Source organism: Gorilla gorilla, chromosome 3 (genome assembly GCF_029281585.2).
Source record: "Gorilla gorilla gorilla isolate KB3781 chromosome 3, NHGRI_mGorGor1-v2.1_pri, whole genome shotgun sequence".
In the NCBI taxonomy this organism is placed as follows: Eukaryota; Metazoa; Chordata; class Mammalia; order Primates; family Hominidae; genus Gorilla; species Gorilla gorilla.
In genome coordinates, this window is record NC_073227.2 from 96,316,412 (window position 1) to 96,334,537 (window position 18,126).

At 38.8% G+C, this 18,126-nt stretch overlaps 1 protein-coding gene across 15 annotated transcripts in view; it reads left to right on the top strand.

The window, feature by feature from the left end:
* ART3 (ADP-ribosyltransferase 3 (inactive)) overlaps positions 1-18,126 on the top strand; it is a 101,396-nt gene that overhangs the window by 56,146 nt on the left and 27,124 nt on the right. For 9 of the 15 annotated variants that reach the window (XM_019025931.4, XM_055384527.2, XM_004038851.3 and 6 more), the window contains 2 exons: positions 8,404-8,481; positions 14,352-15,063. In XM_019025931.4, the coding sequence (XP_018881476.3) occupies positions 8,413-8,481; positions 14,352-15,063 (781 nt within the window). In that variant the 5' untranslated portion in view covers positions 8,404-8,412. Of the gene's footprint in view, positions 1-7,219; positions 7,337-8,403; positions 8,482-14,351; positions 15,064-18,126 lie in introns of those variants that run through there. The other 6 variants (XM_004038849.4, XM_055384534.2, XM_055384535.2 and 3 more) reach the window with 4 other exon arrangements.

Here is an 18,126-nt window from a genome sequence, read left to right on the forward strand (position 1 = left end):
TATGATGGGGGAATTTAGCAAACAGTTTCCCAAAATCTATAAAAAAACACTAAATTACTGAGCTAGCAATTAAATGTCACCATTGCTGGAGACCAGACTAACAGCTAGAACTAACAGAGAACAGAGAACAAACTACAATTTTTCCCAGTGTCAGTATGTCATAGTGTGAGGAATCATGTGCAAAAAGGAATATGTATTTCTCTTTATTGGAAATCAATGTAGTTCACAAACCCCCATGTAAAACACTAATCTTGTCAGTTAAAATTTGGTAACAGTAAAAACACTTAATCTTGTCAATTAAAATTTAGTCACTTCAAAGTTGAAAGTTTTCTTTGAATAAATATTTAAATTCAGAGTTCTTTTTCTTCTTAAGAGCGGTGGCCTGCCATTGAAGAAATATCTTGTTCTGGTGCTGACCTCTAGCGGTCATTGGCCTTCCCCGAGGTATCTGATCCTGCTTGGTCTTTGGCTGATAGAAATTTGCACTCACCACTGTAATGTCCTGCCTTGGCATCCAGTCTCTAAGATATAAATACCTTGTATTTATCTTACCACAACCCTAGGCTCCTTTGACTCACCTAGTTCTCTTTCCTCATCTTTCATGGGCCATTGCATTACAGATACTTTACTGTGGTAGTCTTCAAATTGGAATACATATATATCTGGGGGTACACAAATTTCAGGGAGTATGTAGGCAAGATAGTTTTTGTTGTTGTTTGTTAAAATTTGCCTTATTTAGGTATGATTTATGTAAATAAAATTCACAAATTTGAAGTGTACAGTTCTGTGACTTTTGACAAATGTATATCATCATGTAACATCTACTACAATCATGATATAAAACATTTCATCACTCAAAAAATGTGTTCCCTCATGCCCATATTGTGGCATGTATTAATAGTTTATTCTTTTTCAAAGCATGTTTATTGAGATACAATTCACATACAATACCATTCATTAAGGAAGACTGGATAAAGAAAATGTGGTACATATACACCATGTAATACTATGCAGCCATAAAAAAGAATGAGATTATGTCCTCTACAGGAACATGGATGAAGCTAGAGGCCATTATCCTTAGCAAACTAATGCGGGAACAGAAAACCAAATATCACATGTTCTCACTTGTAAGTGGAAGCCAAATCATGAGAACACATGGACACAAAGGGGGGACCAACAGGCAGTGGGGCCTACTTGAGGGTGGAGGGTGGGAAGGGGAAGAGGATAGAGGATAAAAAAAAAATAACTGTTGTGTACTAGGCTTAGTACTTGGGTGATGAAGTAATCGGTACAACAAACCCCTCTGACACGAGTTTACCTATATAACAAACCTACACATGTACCCTTGAGCCTAAAATAAAAGTTTAAAAGAAAAAAAATTCATTCATGTAAAGTATTCACTTGTATGGGTTTTGTTTTTGTTTTTGTTTTTAAGAAATGAGGTCTCACTGTGTTGCCCCAGTGGCATTGAACTCCTAGGCTCAAGTGATCCTCCTTTAGCTACTCCAACCACTGTGCATGGCTTAAATAGTTTTTATTGTGTGTACAGATTTGTGCAACCATCACTGCAATCATTTTTAGAACTACTGATACATGCAACAACATTGATAGATTTCATAGTGTTATGCTAAGAAGTTAGTCATAAAAAATTACATACTGACTGTATGATAATAGTTAACATGTCATGCTGGGAAAGGCAAAACTGGTGACAGGAAGAAGATCAGTGACTTCCAGAGCCTTGGGTGAAGGGAGGAGATTGACTACAAAGGACATGTGGTGACTTTTTTGGGGAGATGAAATGTTTTCATTACTCTAAAAAGAAGCCTAGTACGCATTAACAGTCTTCCTCATTTCCCCATTATACGTCCAATCCTAAAAAAATCATTAATCTACTTTCTGTCTGTATAGATCTGTCTACTCTGGACATTTCATGTAAATGTATCAGTACTTAATTCCTTTTTTTTTTTTTTTTTTTTGAGACACAGTCTGTCTCTATCACCCAGGCTGGAGTGCGGTGGCACTATCTCAGCTCACTGCAACCTTCACCGTCCGGGTTCAAGCGATTTTCCTGCCTCAGACTCCCTAATGGCTGGGATTACAGGCACGCGCCACCACACTTGGCTAATTTTTGTATTTTTAGTAGATACAGGGTTTCACCATGTTAGCCAGGCCAGTCTCGAACTCCTGATCTCAAGTGATCCGCCTGCCTCGGCCTCCCAAAGTCCTGGGATTACAGGCATGAGCCACTGCATCCGGCCTTAATTCCTTTTTATTGTGGAATAATATTCCAGTGTGTGGGTATATCACAGTTTGTATATCCATTTACTAGTTGGTGGACATTTGGATTGAAATCTAGACCACTTTTTGACTATTATATTTATAGATATATTTATATTTATATTATATTATAGATAATACTGCTATGGACATTTGTGCACAAGTGATTGTGTGCACATATAACATACCCAAGATGTAGGCCTCAGAGTGGAATTTCTGGATCTTGGGCATATACCCAAGATATGTGCCTAGGAGTGGAATTTCTGGATCATGTAGTAACCCTATGTTCAACATTTTGAGGACATCTGTTCCTTTTTATTGCTGAGTGTTATTTCATTTGTTTATCCATTTACCAGTTGATGGACATTTGGGTTGTTTCTACCTTTTGACTATTATGAATCAACCTGCTGTGAACATTTGACAGGTGTGAACATACACTTTAATAATTTCTTTTAAGTATAATGAATTCCTGTAAGTAGAATTACTGGGTCATATGGTAAATATATAAGTTTAGCTTTATGAAAACTGCCAAATTGTTTAAAAAATAGCTGTATCATCTTGCATTCCCATCAGTAATGTATGAAAGTTTCAGTAGCTCCATATTCTCATCAACATTTTATGTTGTTAGTCTTTAATTTTAGCCATTCTAGTGGATGTATAGTGGTTTTAATTTGCATTTACCTGATGCTAATAATGTTGAACATCGTTTTCTACTTGTTTGTCATTTATATATCTTCCTTTGTGAAGTGTCAGTTCAGATCTTTTGCCCGTAATCATTCAATAAAATAATCATTTTATCCTTGCTTGAAAAAGCTACAGTCTTTATTCAATCCAATTTAGCTTAGTCGGCATCTACCATGGAACTGAATGTAGCTGGAGAAAAATACAACCATCTTAAGTGATTTCATTTTAAATTCAAGTAGCCCCTTAATGCAGCCCAGCAATCATAAGGCATTCACTCTTCTCCTTTTCTAGATGACTATTTCATTCTTTCTCCAATTTCTTCAAATCTCTGTCACTTAAACCATCATCTTTTGTTACTACTTTTTTGAGAAAATTGAAGCAAGTAGAAAAGAATTTTTATTGCAACCCACTTCTTTCCAGCATCTGCCAATATACTGTGCCTTTCCTCCTGTTCATATTAGATGAACCGCTCCTGCTCTTATCTAAGGCCACCTCATCTGCTTGTATGCTATGTCTCATCCCCTTTTGCCTACTCAAGAAGATTGACCCAATCATTCTACCCTCTCTTCGCTATATTATTAGTTTTTTCCTCTATCTACTAGATCATATCCAACATGCTGGTTTTTTTCTGTCTTTAAAAATATTTCTGACCAAGCACAGTGGCTCATGCATATAATCTCAGCACTTTGGGAGGCCAAGGCAGGCGGATCATTTGAGGCCAAGAATTCAAGACCAGCCTGGCCAACATGGTGAAACCTCGTCTCTACTAAAAATACAAAAATTAGCCAGGCTTGGTGGTGGGCAGCTAGTCTGGAGTCTGAGGCAGGAGAATCGCTTGAACTGGGGAGGCAGAGGCTGCAGTGAGCCGAGATAGGGAGGCGGAGGCTGCAGTGAGCTGAGATCGTGCCACTGCACTCCAGCCTGTGTGACAGAGCGAGACTCCATCTCAAAAAAAAAAAAAAAAAATTCTTGGACTCTCTTCTTTACCTTTTCCCTGGTCCCACCATCAAGCTATACTGCCTCATTCCTTCTATGTCCTTTATAGAAAAACTCCTTGAAAGAGTTGAAGATATTAACCATCTCCAATGTCTCCAATTCCTCTTTTCATTCTTTCTTAGGCCATTCTAACCAGGCTTTCATCTCCACTGTTCTATCAGACTTGCTCTTAATCAAAACTTTCAATATCCTCCACATTGCTAAATCCAATGGTCAGTTCTCAGTCCTCATCTTACTTGACCTATTAGAAGCTTTTAACACATTTGATCTTTCCTTTCTTTTATAAATATTTTCTTCACTTGAGTTCCAGGATATTTTTTCCACACACGGTCTTCTCCATGTCAATCAATGACAACTCCATCCTTCCAGCTATTCAAGCTAAAAATCTTGGAACTATTCTTTACTCCTCTCTTTTTCTTGCAGCCCACATCTAGTTTGTCAGTACATCCTATTGCCTCAATCTTCAAATTATATCCTGCATTTAAGTCTAAACATTTTTTTTTGTTTTTGTTTTTGAGACAGGGTCTTACTCTGTTGACCAGGCTGGGGTGCAGTGGCACCATCATAGCTCACTGTAATCTGGAACTCCTGGGCTCAAGAGATCTTCCTGTCTTAGCCTCCCAAGTAGCTAGGACTACTGACATGTGCCACTGCACCTGGCTAATTTTTAAAATTTTTTTGTAGAGACAAGGTCTCCCTGTGTTGCCCAGGCCAGGACTCCTGGCTTCAAGCCTTCCTCCTGCCCTGGCTTCCAAATCTCTGAGATTACAAGCACTTTAACAGTATAATAAATTGATATCTTTATAGATCATTTCCATTTACTTTTTTGTGAGTTATTACATTTTTGAAAATACAGTAGACTTTTAGAACCCACAAATGCTTTTCCTTATCGTATCAGGAAATACTGTGTCTAATCTACAAAAGTCGGATTTTTAACAGGCTCAAATAAAAATGGCTTGTTTCTAACAACCAAAGAAACAACAAAGCAACAACATAAACATACACTCAGACATCCACTTCATACCACCTCAGCAACAGCAACAATACACATACACACACATCTACTTCTCATTACGTTTAATGCTGCCTTCCTGATTCAAGCCACCATAATCTCTGCTTAATAACCTGTCATTTAGTCTTCTTACATTCACTCTACAGACCATTCTCAGCATAACAGCCAGAGTGATCCTCTTAAAAAATAAATCAGATCATGTTATACCTCTTTTTAAAACCTGTGATTTGCTCCTTTTCTCTTAGAGTGAAAGCCAGTGTTCTTACAGTGGCCTACAAAGATTGACATGGTCTTCCCACCACCCTCTTACATCTCTGACCTTATCTTTTACTACTCTAATGTTCCAGCCATATTGGCCTGCTTACTATTCCTCAAACAAAAGTAGGCATTCTCTTGTCTCAGGGCTTTAGTACATGCTATTCACTGTGTTTGACTGCCACAGTCTTCATGGCTGATCTCTTTCAAGTCTTTGCTCAAATACCACCTTTCAGTGAGTCTTCCCTAACAATCCAATTTAAATTGCAAACACTCCATGCGCTCCTAGTCTCCTTTGTGCTACTTATAAACAAAAGCCAAAACCGTAGCACTCACTACCTTGTAACATACTTGCATAATTTACATACTCATTTTAGTTATTTGACTGCCTTCTCTCACAAGAATATAAACTTCACAAAGGCAAGATATTTATCCATTTTGTTCACTGGTATACCTCTAGTACCTAAAACAGTTCCTAGCACATTTTAAGGACTCAAATATTTGTTCAATGAATGAATGAAAGAAATTTAGTTAAAAACTGGAACAAAACAGGAATGGAGGCCAGCGACAAGAGAACTTCTCTACCTGATTTCCTGTAGGCCTACATGCCTGGAACTTAAAAGCAGGTTGTTGTGAGCCTAAGGCCTGAAAACATGCAAACTCTCTTTTTTCTTTCTAACCAAACTCCTGCTTTTTAAAAAATCATATTATTTCTGGGAGTGAGTCTGTGCTGTGTATTTAATCTTGGATTGCAGTGGGAAAAGGTTGGAACATATCTCGATTCTAAAGAGTAGAGTTGGATTTTGTAAATATAGGTGTATTTCATGATAATTTAAAATGTTTTCTTGAAGTAATATATGTGTGTATAAAAAAATACACATATCATAAGTATATAGCTCACTGAATTTTCACAAACTGAATTTGTCAATGTAACTGGCATCCATAGCAAAAAGCAGAACCCAGCTAACATCTCAGATGCTCCTCTGTGCCCTTTCCAGTTACTAGCTACTACCCAGGGTGACCACTATTCTGACTTCTCATGCCTTGGAAGTGTTTTGCCTAATTTTGTTCTTGATATAAATTAAATCATACAGTATAAACATGCTTGTATCTCTTTTTTTACTCAAAATTTTGTTTGTGAGATTTATCCACATTGTTATATATGGTCAGAGTTTGTTCGTTTTCATTGCTATATAAAATTTCACTTACAGTTTAACCATTCTACTGTTGATGGACATTTGGTTTCCAGTTTGGGGGTTATTATGAATAGTGCTACTATCAACATTCTATTAATGTATTTTGGTGTATGTATGCGTGAATTTCTTTGGACATTTTTGTGTTTTTTAAATCCACAGTCAGTGAACCCTAAGTGTTCCTCAGCATTGCAGTCAGTATATTTACCATGTATGCGTTACTCAAATGACAACTGTAGTTGCAGGCATTACCAACTCCTTCCCTCCTTAATGTTATCACTGGACTTTGTCTATACTTGGGATTCTTAACATGTTGTATTTTGGTTAAGTATGCATATTCATGTTTTTTATTAGATTTTGAGTGCTTTTTAGTACTTTGTTTTACTTGCTTATGTATCCCGACTCCTGACAAGGTACCTGAAATATAGTAAGCTAGTTGAGCGAATGGTGATAGCTGTCACCATTGGCAGTGATTAACAAAGCAAGTTTCCCTAGTTATGTGAATCACTTAGCCTAGAGTAAAATCCATGCTTTAGTTTGATATCTCAGTGTCAAAGTATTAGGAACGGGAAGTCTTTTCTCTCTGAGAGAAGCCCAGAACTGTGGGCTCAGAACTGAATGTGCTGTGTGGCTAAAGGGAATTGCTATGGCTTTACAAGCCTCTTGGAGATTTAAAGTGTTAACAGCAGTGATTCCAAGGCATAGTGTGGGGGGCCAGATATAAATAGCAGAACACAAGTAGCGTAATGTGCCACTGCCAAGCTACTGCTGGGGGTGTTTATAAAAAGAAAAGCATTCCTGTCTCAGCTCTCACTGTCAACAACATCCCATCCTGAAGACTCGCTTACCACAGCTGAGAGTGGGGAGTCAGTTTGAGGCCTAGCATCACTTAAACTTCCTCCAAAGGCACAAAAGTCAGGTAAACCTTTTGACTTATTTACACTCAGACTAAAGAAATGAACAATTTTTAGGAAAATCCTGATCAAAGCTTGCTTAAAACATATTGCCTTGTGACAGATATCTATCATCTTATATTCAAATCTTTTTTGGAAAGAGAAGTTTAACACAAAGTAGCATGTTGGTACTATATTTTAGTATTTTTAGTGAAAACAAAACAAAACAAAACTGCTTCTAAAGAAATATGGGAAATTGAGGCCAAAATGATCTATAAAAGGGAAGACTTTCTCCCTTCCCCTGTGCTGTTCATTCTCATTTTTAGAATCCAGAATATGGTGATTGGTAGGATAAAATAGAAGCTTCATTTGAGTTACATTATCATAAATACTGGGATGAATATTAGGCATTCGGCCAATAGTTGTATAATCTTAGAATTGCTGCCTACCCAGTTCCTTCTTATTCTTGTTCCCGCCTTCAGAAAGTTATGTAAGACACTTATTTTACCCTCGGGCTTCTCTTGATTGTATTTGGGGGAAGGGGGCCATCTCTGACATTCCACTGCTTTGTACCACTACTGACCTCATCATCTCCTCTGTCCCACTCAAAAGGGCATGACAATGTGCAAAGAGGATAGAAGAATGGATAATGCGCATGGACATATTCCTGGGGAATTCTTAGAAACTGGGAGCTAGGGGATCAATTTGAGACTGCTGTTTTTTAGTCTGATTGTGTTATTTCCTGTGCGTGCTGAGGGGAGATTTAGAGATGGGAAGAAAATATGACTCCCAGTGACTGTGGTGGGAGAGATGACATGTCTGGAGGAGTATGGAAATGCACAGATTTAATCTTGAGCAAATCACTGAAATTCTAAGGCGTTTTTGTTTCCTCGTCTGTAGAATGAGAGCATTAGACCACTAGATAAAGCCTAATGGCTCTTGTAGCCCGTTAGGAATTTATTGATAATCACTTCCTGACCATCATGCTATCCACTCACATTCTAAATGAAGAAATACACAGTGTCATCCTATTCTACTTCCCTACACCTCTTTTTTGAGTCTACTGAATTGAAATTTCTTTATTTTAATTTAGAAGAGAAAAATGAAGACGGGACATTTTGAAATAGTCACCATGCTGCTGGCAACCATGATTCTAGTGGACATTTTCCAGGTAATGTTGGGAATGGGAAGCATGTGGTCATTGGAATGGAAATTCGTTTTTTTTTTTTTTTTTTTTGAGACGGAGTCTGTCTCTGTCGCCCAGGCTGGAGTGCAGTGGCGCGATCTAGGCTCACTGCAAGCTCCGCCTCCCAGGTTCACGCCATTTTCCTGCCTCAGCCTCCCCAGTAGCTGGGACTACAGGCGCCTGCCACCATGCCCGGCTAATTTTTTGTATTTTTGGTAGAGACGGGTTTTCACCATGTTAGACAGGATTGTCTCGATACCCTGACCTCGTGATCCGCCCACCTCGGCCTCCCAAAGTGCTGGGATTACAGGCGTGAGCCACCGCGCCTGGCCTGGAATGGAAATTCTTGATATAACATTACCTGAGGCATCTGTGTGTCTTGATGGTGGAAATGAAAGTAGGTAGGATAGGTAAATTAATTTATTATAAGTAGCTCTTTTCATTTTAAATATGTGACAGATTAACTGTAAAAAGTTGAAAAAATTAAAATTAAGCAAAAAGAGGAAAGTAAAGATTATTCATAATTCCTCCACTCAGAGGGAATGATTCCCAACCTGTTGGTGTATACAGGCTTCTTGGCTTTTTTCTATGTGTATACTGTTTTTAATTTACAAAAATGAGTTCACACTGTACATAGAATTTTTTCTTTGCATTTTAAGTTAATACTATGCTGCATGTCACGCATATCATCAGATATTCTGAATATATGTTTTTCTCCAAATAAGATAATGCTGCATTGTTTGATTACATGTTTTTTAATTAATGACCATTTTCCCACATTTTTTTTTCTGGCAGAACTTTTATGATTTTATTTGCAATTGACTAAGTATCCTGTAACATACTTTTATGTAAAATATAATATTACACTTGATTTTTTTTCCCCACGTTGTTAGCTGCCACATTACTTGTGGGTATTTGTGCACCATTTTAGATGCCTTTTTAAAAATATCTTAAATTCTTAAACTGTTATCCTTTTCTGAATTTAATATTCTAATCCATTTTCTATAGAATCATTGTGTATCCTGTTGCCTGTGTCACAGTATGTTTTTTATTGAAATATAATTTACATACCATAAAAATTCACCATTTTTAGCTGTATCTTTCAGTGGTTTCAGTATATTCATTATGTTCTGCAACCATCACCACTATCTGATTGCAAAACATTTCCGTCAACCCAAAAAGAAACCCTGTACTTATTAGCAGTCAGCCCCAATTTTCTCCATCCCCCATTCCCTGGCAACCACTGTCTACTTTCTGTGTCTATGGTTTTGCCTATTCTGGATATTTTGCCTAAATGGAATCATACAATATGTGACCTTTTGTGTCTGGCTTCTTTCACTTAGCATAATGTTCTCAGGAGTCCTATCAGTACTTCATTCTTTCTTATAGCCGAGTAATATTCTATTTTATGGCCGTACCGCATCTATTTTATCCGTTTATCAGCTGATGGACATTTGGGTTGTTTCCACTTTATGGCTATTACGAATAGTGGTGTTGTGAACATTTATGTACAAGTTTTTATGTGAACATGTGTTTTATTTTTCTTTTTAAAAAATTTTCTAATCATATAGTCTTGACATATTGAGATGCTACAAACACTATTTGGTTATTTGGTAGCATTACAGAGTAAAGTTTACTTATATATAGGAAATATATATGTAAGAATGAATTTGGGGGTTATGATTTATGATTCATAGCAAAATTACCTATTGTTGTGAACATGTTTCAGTTCTCTTGGGTGTACACCTAGTAGTGGAATTGCTAGGTTGTATGGTAATTTTATGTTAACTTTTTTAGGAACTGCCAAACTTTTTCACACTAGCTGCATGGTATTACAATCCCACCAGCAGTATATTAGGGTTCTAATATCTCTGCATCCTTGTGTTACATGTTACTTGGTTTTTCATCACTTATAGCCATCGTAGAGGATATGAAGTGGTATTTCATTGTGGTTTTGATTTGGTTTTCAATATACTCTTGCAACATAATTTAAGTGTATTTGTTCTGTAATTGTTTCATGATTTGCTTAGCCAATTTCTCTCCTTGACCTTTAGGTCATTTCCATATTTTTGTAAGAAATTTTTGGTAATTGAATTTCATCAGTATGGGCTTTTTTTCTCAGTGGTTATATCAGAGAAATATAATCAGCTTGTTCACCTAGCCTTTTGTGCCTGTTTTTTAGTATCTGTTCAGTTGTCCCTGAACAGTGGTGGCATTTATGAACTTTGTCACTGCTCAAGGCACGCACCATACAAAATACACAATCAGCTATGGTGTTTGGCCAGAAAGACTTGATGTCTAAAATTAGACATTTGGAGACTGGTTAGAGGCATAGGGAAAAGACAGGAACATAGTAGATCAACTCTGATATAATGTAAGGAATGTGGGAGGTGTTTTCAGGGTCTGGTGTCTTATACGGTGTTGAAGTCTTGAAGATAAATCAGGCATTGGCACCCAAGCTGCACTCTGGTACATTCTGTGCTGTGGAGGAAAGTGCGTTTGTTGGCTATGAGATGGCAGTGATTTGATCTGCTGAAGCTCAAATTCCCATGTCAGGAAACTGACCTACAAACCCAGGACTACGGGGGTCTTAATGACTTCCATGGCAGAATTCTCTGTGGCTAGTAATCAAGATAGTTTCTGAAGCTGGCACAATTCCCTCGTTTGTAAAATGGTGTTAATTATTTTTTGTTTAACCTTTTATAAATGTTGTAATGAAGGCAGAATTACACTCTTTTTCAAGTGCTACATAAATGTCCATGGTCTTCATAATTGGAAACATTCTGATTCTTTAGAGGCAACAGAACAGTTTGGTTAAGAGGACAAGACGGCCGGGCACGGTGGCTCACACCTGTAATCCCAGCACTTTGGGAGGCCGAGAAAGGCAGATCACGAGGTCGGGAGATCGAGACCATCCTGGCTAACATGGTGAAACCCCGTCTCTACTAAAAATACAGAAAAATTAGCCGGACGTGGTGGCGGGCTTCTGTAGTCCCAGCTACTGGGGAGGCTGAGGCGGGAGAATGGCGTGAACCCGGGAGGCGGAGCTTGCAGTGAGCCGAAATAGTGCCACTGCACTCCAGCCTGGGCGGCAGAGGGAGACTCCGTCTAAAAAAAAAAAAAAAAAAGGACAAGACTCTGGAATTAGACTGCCTGAGTTCAAATTCCAATTCTATGTAAGTCTCAACCTCTTAGTTTCCTCATCTTTGTTAAAAAAAAAAAAAAGGCGGGGGCTAATAATAGTACCTACCTCACAAGGTTGCTGAACACTTCGTGCCTGGCATATAGAAAGAACTCTGGAGATGTTTGTTAAACTTAGTGATAGAGTGTCCACACCGTGTGTCTGAGAAGGAAATATGTAGGAAAAGTTCACAAATGAAAAATGGTTTTAAATAAGAACCAGGTCGTTGTGGCTGTACGATTGTAAGTTTCGTCTTAGACATGTTACGTTTGAAGGGTCTTTGAACATTCAAGTGGAGGTGTTAAGTAGGCAGATAAATTTGATATATAGGACTGGCACTTACAGGATAGATCAGATATATTTAGATCATAATTGAAACTGTAAGCATGTATATAACTGCCCGGGGAGCGTAGAGTTGAGAGTTAGAAAATACGTAGCCTTGAGGAACTCCAACATTTAATGGCTAACTGGAATATGTTGGGTCTGCAAAAGAGTCTAAGAAGAAATGCCCCCTTAAGTGAGAGCTGTTTGGATGGAGAAATGGGTGGGAAGCCATAATGGTGAGGGTTGAGCTATACGTGGGAAATGAAATGGAGATGGCAAGGACAGACATCTCTTTCAAGATGTTTGTTCGTGAGGGAGAGAAGAGAGATGGGAAAGGAGATACCTAGAGCAGGATATGGAAGCAAGTTTTGTTTTGCTTTTACAAGTTAGTATCTCTGTCTCTCTCTGTCTCTCTGTCTCTCTTTCACTCTCTCTCTCTCACACACACACACACACACAGAGAGAGAGAGAGAGAGAGTTTTTAAGTATCATTCACAGAGAACCTGTAACTTTTTTTTTGAATCTGTAGCTTTAACAGCTTCTGGCTAAATATGTCTATAAAGTCTCCAACTGAGGTCCCTAAGCAGACTTATGCAACTATGCACCATACAAGTATAGAATAATGGAAGAGGCATTATCCTTTTATTTGTAGAAACTCATAAATGGTATTCCTGGGGAGATTTGATCATCTTATTTTTTGATCCATAAGCCAGAGTACAGGGTTCTAATGTAGTTCACTTGAATATTTTGCCAGGTTCTGTGCTAGGTGTGTAGGATTCAAAGATAAAAACGATACAGATCCTACCCTTAAGGAACTAACAGTATAATACATATATTCCTAGCATGAAATAATACAAAAAAACCACATCACACTGGAGAAAGACCTTATGAAAAAATAATAATAACCACGGCATGTTAAAGACTTGATATGTGCCAGGCATGGGGCAGAGGGCTTTGCATATGTTCATTACGTAATTTAATTCTCACAGCCATCCCACAGTTAAATACTATTTCCTCCACTTTATCTTCATTTTTTAATTTATTTTTTATTTTTTGAGATGGAGTTTTGCTCTTTTGCCCAGGCTGGAGTGCCGTGGTGCAGTCTCCGCTCCCTGCAACCTCCGCCTTCTGGTTTCAAGCGATTCTCCTGCCTCAGCTTCCTAAGTAGCTGGGATTACAGGCGCCTGCCACTACGCTCAGCTAGTTTTTGTATTTTTAGTAGAGATGGGGTTTCATCATGTTAGCCAGGCTGGTCTTGAACTCCTGACCTCATGATCTGCCCGCCTCAGCCTCCCAGAGTGCTGGGATTACAGACATGAGCCACTGCACCCGGCCTTTTTTCCTCATTTTGTTTTAAATTGAAAACTTGAGGATTAGAAATGTCAAGTAACTTTCCCATACCTAGTTAGTAACAAATGGGATTTGAACTCGGATCTGCCTGGCTTCAAAGTGGTGTTAATTACATTACACCACCCTGCTTCTTATGGTATGTGAACATTTGTATATGTATAATTTAGTTGTATGTGGTATTATGCCTCTTCAGTTGTATATGACTGAAATACAGTTCAAACTAGCTGAAGCAAACAGGGAACTTATTGATTCTTACAAGTGGTGAAGAGTACAGTTAGGCCCAGCATCTAAAGTATGTTTTTGGGGCCTCATCTCTACCTCTCAGCTCAGCAAGCCTTATTTGTTGCTTTATTTTAAGACAGAATTCTCCATGGGACTAAAGAATAACTGTTGGAAGCCCTAGGTCAATATTATCCTTAGAGCTTACAGCTTTAGAGGAAGAAAGATCCATTTTTTTCCTCTGGGAGCTCTGATTGCTAGACTTTGGATCACCTGCTTATCCAGGAGGTGCAAAATCATTTCTACCCAGGCCATATGGACAAGGGAGGGGGCAACCCCAAAGGAAAAGGGTAATGTTTGTCATTATGTGTTATAGATCATGAATAATATTTTGCATATGATACTTCAAATTCCCAACAGCCTTGAAGGGTCAAAGAAATCTAGCTAAGATGTTCAAAGCCAGGACTGCCACCCATTTCTTTAGCTTCACATCCATTGTTCTTTGCTCTGTGCCATAATGTCCAGATAAATGAGCTACAGGCACAATCTCACCCATACCTCTCACCCACTGACATTTACTCTTTCACACAAATATGTCACAGCTGAGAAAAGTTATCAATAGCAATGGAATATACTTCCTGCATAAAAACCTACCCAAAATTGGTTATAAGTCAGGTGAGAATTTTGGCAAGGGATGAGAAGGTGGGGGTAATAATGTGAGAGAAAATGATATTCACTAAATTTCTTATTTCAAGAGTATTAATTTCTTTTTCCTTTGAAGGTGAAGGCTGAAGTGTTAGACATGGCAGATAATGCATTTGATGATGAATACCTGAAATGTACGGACAGGATGGAAATTAAATACGTTCCCCAACTGCTAAAGGAGGAAAAAGCAAGCCACCAGCAATTAGATACTGTGTGGGAAAATGCAAAAGCCAAATGGGCAGCCCGAAAGACTCAAATCTTTCTCCCTATGAATTTTAAGGATAACCATGGAATAGCCCTGATGGCATATATTTCCGAAGCTCAAGAGCAAACTCCCTTTTACCATCTGTTCAGTGAAGCTGTGAAGATGGCTGGCCAATCTCGAGAAGATTATATCTATGGCTTCCAGTTCAAAGCTTTCCACTTTTACCTCACAAGAGCCCTGCAGTTGCTGAGAAGACCTTGTGAGACCAGTTCCAAAAATGTGGTATATAGAACAAGCCAGGGCACTTCATTTACATTTGGAGGGCTAAACCAAGCCAGGTTTGGCCATTTTACCTTGGCATATTCAGCCAAACCTCAGGCTGCTAATGACCAGCTCACTGTGTTATCCATCTACACATGCCTTGGAGTTGACATTGAAAATTTTCTTGATAAAGAAAGTGAAAGAATTACTTTAATACCTCTGAATGAGGTTTTTCAAGTGTCACAGGAAGGGGCTGGCAATAACCTTATCCTTCAAAGCATAAACAAGACCTGCAGCCATTATGAGTGCGCATTTCTAGGTGGTAAGTGTCTGCTCTGTCTGTGCTTGGCTGGGAGGGAAGGAGTGGGATTCTTAGGCTTAGGGAAAGGTCAGTGAAAGGAGAGTGAGAGGTGTTTGAAAGGTGAAATGACATTCCGTCTAGCTTCTTTCATACTATCTCTTTACCCATAGTTAATTTTATGAAAATTGTACATTTACAGTATTATTAAAAGTTAAAAAAAAAATTAGCACTATAAGGCAGTGGTTCTTAACCAAAGGCAGTTTTGCCCTGCAGGGTCATTTGGCAATGGTCAGAAACATTTTTGGTTGTCACAATTGGGGAAAAGGGGGATTGCTACTGACATCTAATGGGTAGAGGCCAGAAACACTGATAGACAATGCATAGGACAGCCCCACACAACAAAGAATTATATGGCCCAAAATGTTGGTAGTGCTGATGTTGAGAGACCCTACTATAAGGCTTACAATAAATAAATAGTGCAGCCTGGGCAACATAGGGAGACCACCATTTCTACTAAAATAAAAATAAATTAAAAATTAGCCAGGCATGGTGGCACATGCCTGTGGTCCCAGCTACATGGGAGGCTGAAGTGGGAGGATTGCTTGAGCCCAAGAGGTCCAGGCTGTAGTGAGCTGTAATCACACCACTGCACTGCAGTCTTGCAACAGAGCAAGACCCTGTCTCAAAAAAGAAGAAAAAGAAAAATAGCAGTCGCCAGCCCCACCTTTCCTCAATTTCAACTCCTCAGTGGCATCCAGTTTTCATTCTTTTAGCTATTTCTTCAGGTGCTTACTGTCATGTTTCCAAGTAAATAACATGCTTCAACATGTTATTTCTTGGTTTTTAAATCTTTAGACATCATGTATTGACTTCCTACTACAGAGAATGAGTATGTAACCCTCATCTACCGTGTATTAGTTAAGAATTTTTTATGTGTTCAGCTGTAAATAACAGAAAACCTGACTGAGCTTTCATTTAATAAGTCTTAGAGGCAGGCTGTTCAGAGTCAGCGCAGTGGCTCATCCATGTCATGTCACTCATGCTCTTTCTTTCTGTTCCACCATCCTAACCATGTTTTGTTTGTTGATTCATGTTTGCACTTGTGACTGTTGCAGCTCTAGGCATCAATCCATGTCCAAGACAAAAAGAAAGGAAAGGGGATGACAGCCAAATCTACTTGTTCAGTAAGGAAAGTAAAAGCTTTCCCAGAAACCCTTACTAAACTCCTGATTACAGGTCATTGACTTGAACAGTTTCTTGGTCACCCATAGCTACCAGAGAAGCTTGGGAAGGGGGTAATTAGCCTTTCTCCAGCCAAGGGAATATAGTGTGTGGGGGAGACAAAGGAAAAGGGAATTAGAAATGGCTGTTAGATCAGTAAACCAAAAGTTTCTGAAAGCCAACACCCTCCTTCCCAATGTACGTCCATTTCCCCCTTCCCATTCTCCCAGCATAGTAAAGACAGGTCATAGCTGAGTTAGAGTGGTTTTTCTGTGCTTAAATCCCTCTTTTACCCCAGGGTTATTCTATGATTTTTTTGTTTGTTTCCTTAGTTTTTTTAATATCCAATCAGTAATTCACCTCCAAATCCTTTGACAGAAATATGAATTTCTTCTTTCCCCTGGATAATTCCCTCATCATACTGCTCTATGATAAGCTCTTTAGGCCTGCTGAACATCCTGAAATCTCTCATTACCATTCTGAGATATTGCTTCTTCCCTATGAGAGATCTCCTGTTTCTTGGATTTTCAACTCTTTCTTGGATTACTACTTTGTTTGGTGTGGTGGGGATGGGGGTTCTGCAGAAGTTTCGGAGAAATGGTCCACTAAAGAAAATTTTCTAAGTCTCTGCATCTCTGAGAGATCTGCCTTTAAGCTTGATTAATAGTTTATGTAGATTTGCATTTCTATTTTAGAAACTATTTTTCCTTGGAATTTTGAAGATATTCCTCCAGTGACTTCTAGGTTCTGTAGCTGTTGTTGAAAGGTATGAAGCCATTCTAATTACTAAAACTTTGAATAAGACTTTTTAAAAACAAAAATCTGGAAGGTTTTAGGTTGTTTTCTTTATTCCTAACATTCTGAAATTTTATGGTGTTGTGCCTTAGTGTGTGTGAGCAAAGGGTTAGTAAACTCCTTCTCCTGTCTCCTATGAAAATGGCCTCCTGGTGAACTTCCAGCACTCTTTCTCTGCAATCTATGAAAGGTGGAATGACAGCTGTGTGACCTTACAGCATTGCCTGTGGTAAACATAACCCTTGATTGGTAAAGTGCATCTGAGCTGGGAGGATTGTGAATGAACTATAAATACTTGAGGAGAAGCCATAGCTTTGGGCTTTCCTGAATGTGTTGTGACATACCCAGGTGTTCTTCTTGTTGAGTCCTGGAAGGACAGCAGTACTCTCGTACCAATCCTGCATAGGTTCAAAATATATTGTATTTTATATGTGGCATGAGGCTACTAAGCTAGAGAGGCTCCTACACCCACCTGTGTAATCTTGTTTCCTTGAACCTGAGCTGTAATTTGGAGGCAAAAGAACAGCCCTGGAGTCCTGTGAAGACTTGCATTAAAGGAACACATCTATGCTGCTCTGCTGCTAGACAGTATGCTTTATTCACTGCTGTATATTCTTCTGCAAAACTGAGTAAACTGGTGAGGGGTTGGCCTTTTTGGGTCTTGAAGGTGTGATTGCCTAACTGAACCAAAAACCATCGCTGCTGGGTCAAGTAAAGTGTGCAGTAGGCCTCAAAGTGGGATAGACTTTTAGATCTTGACTAAATGTAGCCAAGGTACTATGAGATAAAAAAGGCTGGGTGGTAGGGAAGTGCTAATGAGACATTGATGTCTGGGTAGGGACAGATCCACTTATGATTGGATGGCAGAAGCTGTGTGGCTATTGAGGTGCCTAGGGTGAAAATTTTAAGGAAGTCCTCACTCTTAGGGCTGTACCTGCACTTGTATATTCCTGAGAGTGCTTCCTTAAATTTTCTCTAGGCACCTTATTTGCCTCACCCTAGTCCTGCATCTGAGTTGCACCTGAGAAGGACGATTCTAGTTAGAGCAGATGAAAGCTGAAATGAGTA